The 17,360-nt window shown below is 37.4% G+C and overlaps 1 protein-coding gene across 1 annotated transcript; it reads left to right on the forward strand.

Moving 5' to 3' along the window:
• The first annotated feature begins 14,771 nt into the window (after positions 1 to 14,771).
• LOC104898195 (CBL-interacting serine/threonine-protein kinase 14) lies at positions 14,772 to 16,729 on the forward strand. Its single transcript, XM_010685235.4, has one exon. It carries the CDS (start codon positions 15,060 to 15,062, stop codon positions 16,428 to 16,430), a length of 1,371 nt encoding a protein of 456 aa, XP_010683537.2. The 5' UTR covers positions 14,772 to 15,059; the 3' UTR covers positions 16,431 to 16,729.
• Positions 16,730 to 17,360: the final 631 nt, after the last annotated feature.

The raw sequence follows: 17,360 nt of genomic DNA on the forward strand, positions 1-17,360 counted from the left end.
ACAGGCTCCTTGGTGTATTTCTCGGAGGACATAGTTTCCTTCCTCGGGAGTTATACATTTGAGGAGGGGATGAGTGAAAGACTTTTTATAGAGCTGCCTTTCATGCCAAAGGAACCAACCAGACTTATGCTTAATCCGGTCGGCTTCTTTAGGATCACTGGGTAAGGTCCCGTCTCGCAAGTACTCCACAATTTCACCCATCCAGTTTGAGGATCGATTGAGTACGAGCTGCTCTTTAGCATTTATGCTAGGTCCTTCAAACCTTCCCAAGTAATGGTTCTGGGGGCCGACCCCTCAGCAGAACTAGCCATCCGAGCCAGTGCATCAGCCTGCTGATTTTCCGAGCGAGGAATGTGGGTGATCCGGAATCCGGACAACCTTGCAATGACAGCTCGGGCTTTGGCCAAGTACATCCTCATGTTGTCCTCTTTGGCCTCATAGTCTCCGGAAATCTGACCCACTATGAGTTGTGAATCGGACTTGGCTATGATTGAGGTTGCTCCAGCTAGGATGCCAACTGTATTCCGAGGATGAGAGCCTCATACTCGGCTTCATTGTTAGATCCGAGAAATTCGAACTTAACAGCATATTCAATTTTTTCTCCGACCGGAGGTTTGATACCAATCCGGCTCCCAACCACTTTTGTGGATGACCCATCAACAAGCAATTCCCACTCCTCTTGCGAACCGACCGGGGGTCGAGTTGCGCATTCAGTGATGAAGTCAGCGAGTGCTTGGGCCTTGATGGCTCTTCGGGGCTCGAACTCGAGCCCAAAATCTGCTAACTGGTCTGCCCAATCACTCATCCGACTCGAATGATTTCTATTTTCAATAAGCTTCCGGAGCGGTTGTCCGGTTAGGACTTTGATGGGGTGTGCTTGAAAATAGGGCTTGAGCTTCCGGCTGCCATTATAAGGCAAAGACCATTTTCTCAACATCGCTGTACTTCGCCTCGGCCCCCCTATAGGCGTGGCTGATGAAGTACACGGATGTTGCTTTCCTTCTCGCTCGGCTATCAGGACGGCGCTAAGAGCGTAGTCCGAGACAGCCAAGTAGATAAACAGGGGTTCCCCCGGCAAGGGGGAGATCAGTTTGGGCAAAGATGCCAAGTGATTCTTGAGGTCAGCGAAGGCTTGCTCGGCTTCGTCTCCCATGCGAACTCTTTTCGCTTCAGGGCCTTGAAGAACAACAAGCTTTTATCGGCCGACCGGGAGAGGAACCGACCGAGTGCCGCTAAGCAGCCGGTTAGGCGCTGTACTTCCCGAACATTCCGAGGCGATTTCATTTCTAAGACCGCTTTGATTTTGTCCGGGTTGGCCTCTATACCTCTCTCATCACTAGAAATCCGAGGCACTTTCCCCCTTTAACTCCGAAGACGCATTTTTTAGGGTTGAGCATCATCGGTATTTCCTTAGGGTGCTCAGCGTTTCTTTCAGATCTCAGGTGATCCGACTGGGCCTTGCTTTTGACTATCATATCGTCCACATATACCTCAATGTTCCGACCCAATTGGTCGCTGAAGATTTTGTTGACGGTACGCTGATATGTCGCCCCGGCATTTTTGAGGCCGAATGGCATCATTTTGTAGCAATAGACACCCTGGGGAGTGATGAACGCGTATGAACCCTATCCTTCTCGGCCATGGGAATTTGATGATAGCCGGCATTTGCATCCATGAAGCTGAGAAGGGCGTGCCCTGCCGTTGAATCGACCAGCCTATCGATCTTTGGCAAAGGGTGATTGTCTTTTGGGCAGGCTTTGTTTAAGTCGGTGAATCGACACACATTCGCCATGCCCCACTCGGCTTTTTGACCAAACACATTGGCCAGCCATTCCGAGTATTGACACTCTTCTATAAACCCGCCTCGAGCAGCTTCTTGACTTCTGCTGCTGCCGCGGCATTTCTTTCGGGACCTTGGTGCCTGAGCTTCTGCTTGATAGGTCTGAACCCCTCTTTGATGTTAAGCTCATGGCACATGATTTTCGGGTCGAGCCCCGGCATTTCTGTGGCCTCATAGGCAAAGACATCTTGGTACTCCGTGAGCACTTGTATGATATCTTGCCTTGTTTGCGGGTCCATGGCCTTGCCTACCCTGACAGTCCGACCGGGGTCCTGGCCGATCGCGACTTCTTCGTCCTCTTCGGCTGGTTGAGGACGTTCATATTGCTTGGGGTTTTCAGTTATGTACACCCCGAGGCTCGTTGAGGGCTGACCCCCTTCATATTTCTTTTTTTCGAGTCCTTTTGGACGTCGTTGTCCGAGTCCTTTTGGACGTCGGTTTTTTTGAGGCTATTCACATAGCACTCTCTTGCGGCCTGTTGGTCGCCTTGAATTTTTCCTACCTTCCCGTCATCAGTCTCAAACTGCAAGAGGAGCTGGTAGGTGGAGATGGCGGCCTTGGCCTTGTTTAGCATGGGCCTCCCCATTATTATGTTGTAAGGCAAAGGGATGTCTACCACCAAGAAGTCGATCGGTAGGCTTCTCCCCTTACCCTTTTCACCCATCCGAGTGGGTAACTTTATTGATCCGACCGGGTGGACAGAGTTGCCCCCGAAGCCTATGAGCGGCTGAGCCATGGGGGTAACATCCCGTTCGGTGTACTTCAGCTTTTTGAGGCAGTCAAGGGTGATTATATCAGCGGATGAGCCGCTATCCACCAATACCCTCTTCACCTTTGTATTCGCTACCTTGAGCTCGATGACAAGGGGGTCGTCGTGCGGAACGCAACGTCCGACTAGGTTCCCCAAATGTCATGACGGGGCAGCTGCTCGGGGAGCTGAACATCAAGCACCTGATGTTTAAGGTTCTGGAGGTGAGCCTTGCGCTCGGCCGGTTAGGCCTCCCGACGCAAATCCTCCAGCGATGACACCAATGAAGCCTTCGGTGTCCCCACTGTTCGACTGACCCACCTTTTGCTTTCCCTTTTCCTCGCTCGAACGCTTGAGGTAGTGGTTGAGCTTGCCCTGGTCGGCCAGACCGTTCAAGGATTTCTTGAGCTCCCGACAGTCATTGGTGGTGTGACCACATTCCTTGTGGTAGTCACACCACAAATTTTGTCCTCCGAGACGATGACGTCCGGATGGGCGTTGGCCTGGGAAGCCAATTTTTGTCCCGGATGCCAAAGTAGATTTCCTTCCGGTTTTTATTGAATCGGGGGTCGTTGCCATTATCAGTGAGCCGATCCCCTCGGCCCCCTGTTCTTTGATGCTTAGGCTGACCCGCGTGATTCCCTTCATCCTTCCTTTTCTTGCCAACCTCGTCCGAGTAACGGCAGATATCCGTTGCTTGGATGAATCTTTGAGCCCGAGCCATGGCTTCCGAGTAAGTTTTGACTTCATTCTCGGTAATGACCATCTGAGCCGACCCGGTTGGAGGCCGGACATGAGGGCAGCGAAGGCTACAGCGTCCTGTAGGTCGGTTATTTTAAGAGATCTTCGTTGAACCTCTTGATGTAGTCCGACAAGGATTCATTCTTGTCTTGCTTCACCCCCATGAGGTGAAGGCTGGTTTTTCTTTGCCTCTTTCCCGCTACGAACTGATGGATGAAGAGGTGCTCCAATATGGCGAAGTCAGTGATGACCCCGCCGGCAGTTCTTGGAACCAATTCAGAGCCAACCCTCTAAGGGTGGTAGGGAAGAAGCGGCACCAAGTGGCCTCGCAGCTTGTCTACGCTCATTTGAGCCTTGTAACTAGCCATATGATCTCTGGGTCGGTTAGGCCCGCAAATGGCTCGATCAGGGGGGTTTTAATTTTACCCGGAGGTTGGTCCTAGGATTTCCTGACTGAAGGGGATCAGGAACTTGAGCCCTCCTCCAGCTAGCTAGGGGGCTGAGAATGAGCCGAGTCCCCTTGGCCCTCTCGGTCATTTGCTTCTTCCTGAGGAACTCCCGAGCGTCATAGCCTTGGCTGAGGCGCTTCTTGTTGTTAAGGAATCTCGGGCATCTTGGGGTTTCCGACCCGCACCCCCCCTTGGGGATTTAGATACATGGGTCTCGCATGCTGACGGGCCGACCCTGTCGCGCTGACTTTTCTCTTCCCGGTGGCTGGGTCTCTCGCATCGGACCGTGGCCGGCTAGGCTGGGGTCCCGATTAGAACGAGAGTTGTCCCTCTGAGAGCGGACGACCGTGCGCTCCCTGGGCTCATGCTGATTGAGCGGGACAACTTGTTGTGGCTGCCTCTGCTGAAGCATGGCCATCATGTCCATCATGCTCTTTTGGAATGTCTCCTGGAGCTGAGCCGTGATAAGGGCCAGGTCAGACGCGAAGAGCGGCTGAGGCTCCACATGCTGGATATGCTGGGATACTGACCGAGGGTCCAAAGTTTGGACGGTAGGTGACCTCCGAGCCGGGGAGGGTGTCCGCTCGGCCTCTCGGTTATGTGCAGGCGAATGGCCTCGCTCCGGTCGAGGGATTGGGGGATCCCGATTATGTGCGGGCGAGTGGCCTCTCTCTGGCCGAGAGACCTGCTCCGAGGCGGCTTGCCCGAGTGTTTTTGTTGGTGCCATGATCAATTGGCGTTCTGAGCTGAGTAGCTGAATGAGTAAATCTGAGTGAGTGGTGGCGAAGTAACTTTTTGTACTGTTCCCCACAGACGGCGCCAAACTGTTTCTGTCTAGAAATTAAGGGTTCTGATTCCTTTGCTTAGGGAATACCGGGTCAGATTCGAATGTCCTGAGTCCAAAGTCCGTACGCCGGAATCCTGCAAAAGTAACGGTTAGACTGCCCCGGGGGTTGTTCCGGGATCGCCTCTCCGACGCTCAAGTCAGTGACAAGCTTAGAGAGATAAAGTCAGAGAGAGATGCTCTGGTTTGTTAGGTAAGAATTCAATACCTTCTCATTGATGAGGGGGTTGGTATTTATAGTGCTTGAGATATCCCAACTGTAGGCCAGCTGGGGGCACTGACAGCTGGAATGCACCATCACAGGTGGGGCCCACTGGAGGCTCTAAGGCATTTATTGGGCTGGATTATCCGTGGTAAGCTTAAACCAGGAAATAAGCCCAAACACACTGCAAATTCTGCTAGTAATTGGGAATCTCATCCCATATCGTCTAAATTTTTGGTAGAAATTAATGCAACACATTCAAGTTTATTTGTATATAGGATCTCATTTGTGTAAAGTCACTGCATTCTTTATTTTTCTGTATAATTTAATGTATGGTTATAATGTGTGCCACCGTTTCTTATGTTTATTATTTGGATTTTGGATAAGATGTGTGCAACCGTTTCTTCTGTTTATTATTTGGACATGATGTTTGTCAGTTGCCATATACGTACACAAAAGTAGTTAATCTGGTTATAACTCATATGTACATATGAAATTAGAAACACATGAGAAGAGAGAAATTGATTGGAAGTTATAAGGATTTTAGCCCCCCCAACTTGCAGATTAGCAATCTGCCAATCTTGTATTGATGCAAATAATGACAATTGCCAACTTCATCTGCTGAAATTGGAAACTATGTGCACCTCCATATAACCTATGGGCAGGTTTGTATATATTATGATATGAATACTATTTGTGTAACTAGAACTCACAATCCTCGGTTAGACGATCTATGAAAATACCAATATAAAGTTATCAAGTGAAATTTGAACTTCGCACGATGATAACATAGATAAACTATAATTTGTTTCGATTTGATTAATTATGATATGACTAATATTTGTGTAACTAGAACTCACAATTCTAGGTTAAACGGCCTATGAAAGTAGCAATATAAAGTTATCAAGTGAAATTTGAAACGATGATAACATAGATAAACTATAATTTGTTTTGATTTGATTAATTATGATATGAGTAATATTTGTGTAACTAAAACTCACAATCCTCGGTTAAACGGCTTATGAAAGTACTAATATAAAGTTATCAAGTGAAATTAGAACTTGGCACGATGATAACATAGATAAACTATAATTGTTTTGATTTGATTAATTTTTCAAAACTATATTTGCTTAGGTTGGTTAAATTTAGATAATATTAGATTCGTTTCAGGTCAATTTCAATACCGATTCAATAACCACCAGATCATGATTCAAGATTTTGGTTCTAGGTCCCAACGGATCAAGGGCACGTTTTCAGCTTCGATTTATTGCCATGAGTTAATGTATCTATTCTTTACATTGCGCTAATAATAGAAAATAGTTGTTGTGTATTTATTTGCATAATAAAATACTAAATTCATAAAAGCTACTAACTAAAACAACTCATAAATATCAAACTGCCCTAATTTGGTTGAATTCCACTTAATAATGTCAAAAGTTAAAAAACCAAAATAGTAAAGTCATCATAATTAGACATCATACATCTCACAAATATTCTTTTTGAAAGAAAATTTTCATTAATTTAACGTCCAACGATATCTAAAATAAGTATTAAAGGAAAACAAGATAGAATCAGACAAGATCAAATCAAATTCGTCTTCGAAGAAACAATAATGAACCAGGTCGAGCAATACAACGCAACCCCTTGTGTTTGCTGAATCACGCAGCTATTGATACGGGAGTCTATCAAACTGACATAGTCTATAGGGAAGAAAAATCTTGATTTAATGATGTTTACCGCATCTGAATTTCCAATACTTCGATGTTGATGGTCTTGAACTTCAACCAATAGATACAATTTCTCATACCAATTTTTAAGCTTCCACGTGGGAAGAGATTAAGACTAAACTCCAAACTTCCATGAAAGGAGATAAATAACTCAAAAATTGGGTAGAAAACTCTCAAAAAGATAGAATGAAAGATTATTATAACAAAAACAATGAAAACTAGAAGAAAAAAGAAGAATTCGAGGCTTACGACCATTAGAAGTATGATGGCAAGCCCAAACTAGAAGAAAATGATTAGGATTTTTTGAGAAAGAAGAAGAGAGAGGGGAGAGAAAGAGGCTAGGATTTACCTCTCACAAATATAATGTTAAATAATAAAGTGCAAATGAGCCAATACTACTAGTCTGGTAATAAACAAAATACCTCGAAGTTAATTATAAACTTGAAAAGGCAATCGATTTAATATATCATGATTAGATCAGGTTGAGTTCGGCATAATCAATTTATTCTCCAATAATGGGGTTCGATTGCTTTTCCGTGTTTTCGGTCATAAAGTTGTGTTTGAATATTCAATTTTTTGGATCGATTTTCAAATTCCTTTCAAGTTTGATCAATTTTATCTAGCTTAGGTAGGACATTGGTAAAACTTAGCTTATATCATTACCATAAAATTAAAGTGTGGGGGTCCTAAGGTATTATCATAAAATGGCAGTTAAAATATATCGACTACTAGACGTGACTGTGTATTTTGTATATTTTTATCTAAAGCAATCAACTTATAGTGATCTAAGTATCTTAATAGTAAATTCGATATCTTCAAGACTTCAACTGACAAGGATATTTAAAGTAAATGTTTAATTTTCCAATATCTAAGAAGCAAAATATCTCTACCCAACTTTTATTTCATCAAGAAGCATGTACGTCTTTGCAGGCAACTATGGCGTCATTTTTCACATGTAATAACAAACGGTGCAGATCCTTTTTCGAGTACTGTGACTTATTTATGGTGGTACCACATATAAGGAGTGGTGCTTGTGTGCTGCCGCGTACCATGGTATGAAATTTCAAACAAACTCTTAATTATGACTTGAAATCTTGTGAATGACATAAGGTTAACTTTGAATGCACATATTTCTCAATATATAAATGGTTTTGATGTGATTCAAATTAAAGGTGATAACTTGTTCAATGATCTTTCCAACAATAGGTGATATGCCCAATTCCGATGAGAAACGAGAAAGTTACGCCCGTTTTACGAATGACTGTCGAGAGCATACCGCGACTCGCGGTTTTGAAGATAAGTTTCCGAATCAGTTTTTCGTTTTAGGGTTTTGTGCGGAGTATATTCTAGGGTTCTTGTGCGGGGTTCCTTATGCTATAAAAGGACCTCTTAGTATTCATTATTTATACACAACTTATGAAACACTTTTAGCCTCTAGAATTTAGGACTCCTTGTATTATTCTCTCTGATTTTCTCCATTATAGTGAAGAAGCTCTAATCCCCCACCTGTGGACGTAGGTCAAATTTGACTGAACCACGTAAATCCTTGTGTTCTTTGTTTGTTCATCTTTATAGTTTTCTCACCTTTATTATTTCATTGATTTTCTGTTCCGAATTAATCAAACTACAACACCGATTTTCTAACACAAACCTTACATAGGAATATCGATCAATAAATTCCGTACAAGTCAAAGATGTTTTGGCCTAGTAGTTGAGATTAAGGTGTTGTGAACGATTTATTATAGGTTTAAATTCTCCTCTTCTTCTTTATACTACCTTCGTGGCTCATATGGATAAAAAAATAGATTCCGTGTAAGATAATTAGTTAGTAAACATGCAATTAGTAATGAGTGTTTTTGGACATTGATTTGGTTGAGGATGACATATCAAATATAGTTGTGTGCCCTAACAATGACCTTATTGGGAATTCATTATACAAGTAAGTCTGAAATTGGATTGAGGCTTCCTTAGCAAAAAAAAAAAAAAAAAAAGCATTATAAAAAAAAATTACAAATATATATAGAGAATATACTTCTTCCGTTTCTAAATAAGTGCAACATTTCTTGTTTCCACATTTGCCAATGCATTATTTTAACCATTAATATCTTCAATTATCAATAACTAAAAATTATAAAAAGTTGATATTAAAAAAATTCACATTCAGACGAATCTAACAAGATCCCACATGACTATGTTTTTCCTAAAATGTAAATCACCAAAGCTAATTAAAGTTTAAACTGTGAATAGTAAACACTATGCAAATGTTGCACTTATTTTGAAACGGAGGAAGTATATAAATATATTAAAAGAAATTAATCGAACACATGACTTTTGAAATGAAATGTGAGTGTTCAACCACCAATTCACTACAATTTCAATTTTTAATGTTTCAAAGTACTAGTAAAACATAATAAACTAGTTGCATATGCACGCGATGCGTGCGTGACAATCTTAGGTAGGTATATATAAATGGACATGTTCTTTATCTAAAATTATTTTAGTAGTGATGTAAATTATTGAGGTTCTTTTGTAGATGTTATTATCTTTTTAAATTAAAGGTGAATGATTTTTAATTGTTCAATTTGTCACTGAAAAATTTGGTAGATGATTTAATAATTTCTTCTTACGACTTTAATATAGTTATTTAACAATTATAAATGTTAATAAACTATATTGTTTGAAATTTGTAAATATGAAATATTATGTTATCACGATATATTGCAAACCTTTTTTTGGTTGAAGATTCTAATTGATTTCCTGAATTGATTGTTTCAATCTAGTTTGTCAAGTTATCAATGGTATTGCATATTCTATTTTTGACCTACTCATATGGCAAGTTTCATTGATTTCTCATTAGAAAAACATTGTTTTAAATTATTAGAGGGTATTCTAGTCACTTTAAAAGAGGACACTACACCTCCTCCTTTGGCTTGTATAATAGAAATTCTTATAATTATATGTAACTATAAAGAATAGACAAGTTTTTGATCTTTAATATTTTTTGAAGGTAATAACATTTTCTTACCCTGATTTCATTGACATTATTATTTTAATCCCCAAATTCCTTGGAAGTTATTTTGAAAACACGAAAAACTAATAAAATTAATTATGAAACTACGTAAAGCTAATAAAATCAATTATGAAACTACGTAAAGCTAATAAAATCAATTATGAAACTTATGAAAAATAATATATTTGATAATTGTAACAACCAGAGGCATCACCCGGGACAAAAATACTAATTAATACCCAAAAAAATAATTTTTGGACAAATCATTTAGTGATGTAATAGTATAAAATTTTGATGATTAACTGTCATTTAAACCCCTTGTTTTGATAATGTAAGTGTAATTGTAGTAATAATATAATAACCAGTCACTTTTAGTGATTCAAAGAATCAAGATAGTCCCCCTTTGTAAAAAAAAAAAAAATCAAGATAGTTTGATCTTGACAACTTAATTTATAATTATACACTTAATGCAATTTCTTAGTTGTTGTATGAAACAAGACATCCCTCTTATAAGGTCATATAAGCATGTAAATAATTCTATATTATAAAAGAGAACATCATGATTCTAAAAACACAAATCGTTCAATTTAAATTTATATTATTTTTTTGAATTTTTCTAGAGTGTATGAATTTTCTAATTTATAATTATTTCAAACTTTTCCTAAACTTTCATTAAAAAAATTAGTAATATTAAATTTACTACATTAAACAAGATTCTTTCTATATTTTTTCTAATTTTAAGTGAAAATTAATTAGTTTGAACAACCATTTGTAGATGTTTGAAGAAAACGCCACCAAACATATATGATATATTGTACCTTGCACGTGTGAAAAGAACAAAAGTGAAGATCCTTCTTTGATGCTTCCTGTTACAATCATTTGACCCACCAGCAGTAAAAATTAAAAAGGATGGTAAAAAATAGTACTGCTGGTTAATTTTTAAATTAACCGTTGGTCTCCAATATATGTACCTTCAACCAGAAGCTTGGACACGTTGGTGGCTGAAATTAACCTTTCTGTACCTTCGAGTAATGAGATTATGATTTATGCGACTGTATTTGAACCACAAGTCAATAGCTTTCCCATAACCTTTACCGTCGGTCTGATAAGTATATTTTTCCTCCGTTTCATAATACTCGCTACACTTTTCATTGTGGAAAGTTCGACGTATATTACTTGATACACTTTCTTTTTGGGCAATATGGGTCCCTTTTCTTTTTATTCTCTACCTCTCTCTTCTCCAAAAATTGCCTAAGAGTCCGTGAATTGAGCAGTGTAGCGAGTAATATGAAACGAAGGAAGTAAATAGTGAAAACCATTTGTATCTATATGCATCAAGATCTCGATTCATGAATATCTCGGTTCGAAAAATAAAAATAAGAGGATTGAATCATTTCTTATGACTCTTTTTTAAATTCGATAAATGTTGGTTGATCGTATATTTTCTTATAGTTTTATGATACTTACCTCGTCTAATAATAGTCCTACTTAATTCAACTTATTTTTAGTCTTTATTAAAACGTTCAGATAGGTCGACTAAGGATTAATAAGGTTTAATCAGTTCAGATAAGTTCAATTTAGCAAATATATATAACGTTTGACACACTAAAGGCATGTTCTCCCCACCTTATTTTCAGTTCAGTTCAGTCCAATTCAAACCAAGCAGTTCGGTTCGGCTCTGAACAATACTTTTACTCTCACACATCACTATTCATTTCAGTTCAGATCCGTTCAGTTCATCTGTTTTATGCCGAAGAGAACATGCCCTAACAAGATAAGATATATGAATTTTATATAAGTTCATATAAGGTTTAATAAGGTAGAGTAAATTCAGATAAGTTTAGTTAAGTTTTTATAAACTTTAGTTCAACGTAAAAATAAGTTGAAAAGAACATGGTCAATATGGTGCTTATTTATCATTTTTGACGGCAATGAAGGTATGGAAATGAAATGTAAACAATAAATATTGCGGGGGAAACAAATTTTAGGAGACATCGTGGAGAAAACAGGGGAAAGAACTTTAAATATATGATTAATTCAAATTTTTGGTTAAATGAATAGAGAAAAAAACTAATTCTAAGAAGCAAATATATTACGGTATAACCTGGTTGTGTAAGCAAATCATGAAAAATGGGAAATTTCGAAGAAGAAAAAAAGGACAATATTTTGAGATACCCAAAAAAGAAACAAACACAATACAACGGGACGGATGAATAGTAATTACTAGCTAGCGTTTATATGCAGGCTATGTGTACGAAACCGTGTAGAAAATTAATTAATTGCTAATTAAATCTGTTACATCAAGGGTTTTTATTTTTTAATTAGTTTATCCCACGAAATCAAAACTACTTTTCATTTTGTTCTTTTTGTTATACCTTTTTATCTTTTTATTTCTATTTTTTTTTTCCCTTTTTCTATTTTTTCATGTCACACAACTATTGCCATATACTCCCTCCGTTCCCTAAAGATCTTCCCTCTTTCCGTTTAAGGGTGTTTCCAAAAGATCTTCCCTCTTTTGCTTTATTCCTTATTTGGCAAAACAAATCTCCCTATTTACCCTCTCATGCCACTATCATATGGTCCACCATTACATTATTAATTCAATTTTACTCCCTTTCTCTCTCCTACTTTAACCCCTTTTTATTTGTTTATTTATCTTAACCCCTTTCTCTCTCCTACTTTACTCACACCATGCCCCACACAACTTGATTTTCCTTGGTATCTGTAGGAACAGTAAATGGGAAGATTTTTAGGAAACGGAGGGAGTATAATAGAGATATTTAGTGTTAATTTGCAAGAAAAGTCTCATTATAACATTTATGGCAATATTATTACTTCACGCGTTTCAAATAATCTATTTTCTTCTTAACATTTCATGATTTTCATCATCATCAATTACCACATGTGAATGTGGTATTGTGGTAATGACCAAGAATGATTACTCACTCTATTTCAAAATATAAGACATTCATGTTTTACGAAAATTTACTTTAATCTCAAATATCTTTCATAATATGATAAATAAAAATTATAAAAATTATGCCGCTGGATTCGTCTTGAAAAATACTATAATAACATTTTTTTAAAAAAAAATTATCAACATAAATTGAGAGTTATTAACGGTTAAAGTTCGACCTCAAACATCGTGCGTGCCTTATATTTTAAAACAGAGGAAGTATTTATGAAGCAAATCACATATTTAGGATGACACTAATAACCAGATGATTAGTTTTTTTTATAAGTTTACAAGAGATAATAACTCAAAGTACAAAATTAACTTGTCAAAAAAAAAAAATACTCCATCCATTTCACAATATAAGGCACGCACGATATTCGAGGTCGAACTTTGACCGTTAATTACTCTCAATTTATGTTGATAAAAAAATTTTAAAAATAATATTGTTATAGTATTTTTCAGACGAATTCAACGGTATAATTTTTATTTATCGTATTTGAGATATATTTGTGGTCAAAGCAAATTTTCGTAAAATGCAAATGACTTATATTTTGAAACAGAGGGAGTAGTACAAGAATACTTAGGCTATGTTTGGCAACACTGGCTGAAATGGAGCTGAAACTGATAAGGTGACTGAAACTGATTAGGTAGCAGCTGAAATTGTTAAGGTGCTGAAACTGAGAAGTTAGCTGATTGCATAACCTGTTTGGTAAAATTATTTATGACTGTAGCTGAAATATCTTTTTAGGCTTAAAAAGATAAAAAGAAAATATCTTTTTAGGCTTAAAAAGATAAAAATAAAGTAAAAAAATAAAAAAAAATTCAGCACCTGATCTCAGACGCTATATTTTCCTCCAACTCAATTTCAGTCAAATTTTGGACTTAAATTTTATTTAAGTTCCTCCACCAAACACTACTAATCATATAAGGTGACTTAAAATTGTAGCACCTTATCATTTAAGTCACCTGAAACAGAGCCTTAATACCAATGTGATTTCCCAAGATTCTCTTTCAAAAAAAAAAAAAATGTGATTTCCCAAGAAACTCAAAACATTCTTCTAGAATACATTTTTTACGATAATCTTATAAAATCTTATGACAAATTATCTCATATGATATTTTTATCGCAAAAAAGTACCACTGTACATAATCCAAAGAGATTAACAAATTTTTCGAGTGCTGACCCTCATAGCTCACAGGAAAGCAAGTGAACTATTCTTGGTCACGAGTTTATTCCTCTCTTAAAAGTTTATAATGATATACATAAATGTATGATAATGAATTGGTTAGACTAAAGACGTTTATTTACACTTCAGTCTACATAATAAAACGACTAGCTCTAGCCTATAGGAACTAAGATAAAAAGGAAAACAATTATTATCATAATTCATTACGGTTGGTCTTAGAAGAGACCGCCTATTTTTAATTTAAAATTAAGTTCGGCCTAAGTCTAATATTAAGAAGAACATGCCACATTTTTTAATATTGTGACTAGTTTAATTTATTTAGGGACCAGTTTAATTTATTTCGTTACCAGTTTAATCTCTTTAGTAATAATATTCTTTAACTCATTCAGTGACTAGTTTAATCCATTTAGTACTCCCTCCGTCCCATAATATAGTGCCTATTTCATTTTTGGTGGGTCAAACTTTAAAATCTTTGACCGAATATTCTCATTTGTATATATAAAAAAACATATTCATGTGGGATTTTGTTAGACTCCTCTCAATGTGTAGTTTCATAATATCAACTTTTTATATTTTTTATTAATACGGAATTGAAGATATTAAAGGTCAAAGTTACGTCTTGGAGACCGTGAAAAAAAGAAACAAGCACTATATTATGGGACGGAGGGAGTAACTAGTTTAATCAGTTCGTTAAGACTAACGAGTTATTTTTTGAAATTGTCTATTGTAGTTCGACAATCAAGAAAACAAAGGAAGGAGAAGAGAATGAATGACTGGAATTGTGTTGGGTTAGAGTGAAATGGAATGAGCGAACAAACTGAATCTATATTGTATTATCAAATCTAATTCATTTTTATCATAGTTATATCATACATAATTACTTTATTTGATCGAGTTAGATTATGCGTCTTTTATCAAGTTGTTAAAATCCAATTAAAATTTACTCCTCTAAATTAATTCTAACGTTCTTCATTTATTTCTATATTTTATTAGTTGAGGAAACTTGTATCTTTTTTCCCTAGACTCCTCACCTTCCCCGTTTTGTATAAATAGGCGACAACTTCTTCTACTCATATACTTGTGTGATTCACTTATCACTTTTTCAACCATAACATATCCTCCCTATAAAAACAATTCCAAATCAACAATATCTCCTTAAAATCTCAAACAACCCCACAATTCCTTCTCCCACTCAAATTCAAATCCCCCCCACCCCCCAAAAACAATCTCAAACAAAAAAAAAATCCGAATTCAATTTAGTTCAGTTCAACCCAACTCGAATTTATAAAATTCCGAGCCATCAGACTGGAATCCCCACCTCAAAAATCCCAACCTCTCCTATATCTCTGGAAACCATGCCAGAGATCTATGATACCCTCTCCTCCACAGCCGCCACCGCCCCCGAACAAAAACCAATCTTATTAGACAAATACGAGCTAGGAAAACTCCTCGGCCGCGGTGGTTTTGCAAAAGTCTACCACGGCCGAGACCTCAACAACGGCAAATCTGTCGCTGTTAAATCCGTCAGCAAACAAAAGATTCTCAATGGCAATCTAACAACCAACATCAAACGTGAAGTTTCAATCATGCGACGTTTACGCCACCCTCATATAATCCGACTGAACGAAGTTCTAGCCACCAAGTCAAAAATCTACTTCGTCATGGAGTTCGCCAAGGGCGGCGAGCTCTTCGCTAAGGTGTCGAAAGGCCGGTTTAGCGAAGATCTCAGCCGCAAATATTTTCAACAGCTAATTTCTGCCGTGGGATACTGCCACAGTCGTGGCGTATACCACCGTGATTTAAAACCAGAAAATATGTTATTAGACGATAATTGGAATCTAAAGATATCCGATTTCGGACTAAGTGCGGTTAAAGATCAGACCAGATCAGACGGATTGTTACACACAATGTGTGGAACACCAGCATATGTTGCCCCGGAAATATTAGCTAAAAAGGGGTATGATGGTGCGAAAGTTGATATTTGGTCATGTGGGATTATATTATTTGTACTCACAGCTGGTTTTTTACCCTTTAATGATACAAATTTAATGAATTTGTATAGAAAGATTTATAGGGGAGATTTTAGGTGTCCGAAATTTATGTCACTTGAACTTAAAAAGTTGTTGTCACGTCTACTTGATACAAACCCGGAATCACGAATTTCTATACAAGAAATAATTGATGATCCTTGGTTTAATAAAGGTGATGAGAAAGTGGAGTTAGGTTCTTTTTATCTTGATGAAGAGGCTAAAGAGGAGTTTAAATTAAAAGGGAAGGATTCGAGTTCGGGTTCGAGTTCAAGTGAAAGGTACTTAAATGCGTTTGATTTGATATCATTTTCGCCCGGATTTAATCTATCCGGGTTGTTTATGAAGGGAGGAAAAGAAAATTGTTGGGAGTCGTTTTTGTCGAAAGTGGCGGCGGAGACGGTGGTGGAGACGGTTGAGGAGGCGGCGCGTGGGATAGAAAAGGTGGAGGTGGAGAGGTTGAGGTGTGGAATGGGAGTTAAAGTAGAGGGGCAAAATGGGGAATTGGGTGTTGTTGTGGAAGTGAATAGATTAACAGAAGAATTAGTTGTGGTGCAAATTAGAAAGAGGGAAAAAGATGTGGGCCCAAGTCATGAATTTTGGAAGGAGAAATTACGGCCCAAGATATTAAATTTAATTTATAAGCCCGGTCGAATTGGACCGGCCGGTTCACTTCCTGGACCGTCTTGTGTATTATAGGCTATAGATGTTTTAGTTAATAGTAGTAGTTATGGTATTAGTTGGAACATCAAAAAAAGGTTAAGCAACAATGGTCATGTTTGGAAATAAAGGAAAAGGAAAAGTTTATTAATTTGGTACTAAACTAATGAGGTCTTAATTACCTATTTACTATTAAGACTGAAGTTGTAAAGTACTATTAGTATAAGTATTATTGTTGGTTTTATTATGCTTTATATATTCATTCATATATGTACTTATTAATTTTAATAGTTATGAAGAGAGAAGATGAAATCGAAATCGAAATCGAAATTTGAGAATATGGTTGGTTCTTGTTGGTTCAAATGTGTAGTACAAGTACTTTTTTTAAATTGGATTATTTGTATGTATTTTTGACAAATAATTGGTTATTTGATTTTGCTTCTCACTGTCGGTAAAATAGTGTTTGGATTCTCTAGAGTTGTGAAATAATTTTACAAGGTAGATTTTGAGCAATATTAGTGAAACTCTAAAGGATTCGAACTCTTCACTGATATGAATTATGAGCTCTTGATTTTAAAATATATGGCTCAAATACAACTCTACCTTGTAAAGTTACACTAAAAGTCTAGAGGATTCAAACTCGATATGAGTGATGCGTACAGAGTTAAATTATGTTAGTTGGATTTATTAGGAACTTGTAAAGATGCATGTATATGTTCTTGTGCAGCCAAAAAGGGATTGATAAAGAAGCAAAGGGGAATAAATATAACTCAAACAATGTAGATTTGAATGAGATATAATTTTTTTGGAAGTGTGGAAGTGTTGAAGGATAGAAACGCAACCGATTTTCTTTACTCAATAGAGTTTGTTATCTTTATCTGAAAAAGATAAAAACAACAATCATGTTTTTTCATAAAGTATGGTGTATGGAAGAAGCTCTACTTTTTCTTTATTTTGTTTAGGGGGTGG

The sequence above is a fragment of the Beta vulgaris genome, chromosome 7 (assembly GCF_026745355.1).
Source record: "Beta vulgaris subsp. vulgaris cultivar EL10 chromosome 7, EL10.2, whole genome shotgun sequence".
Taxonomy (NCBI): Eukaryota; Viridiplantae; Streptophyta; class Magnoliopsida; order Caryophyllales; family Amaranthaceae; genus Beta; species Beta vulgaris.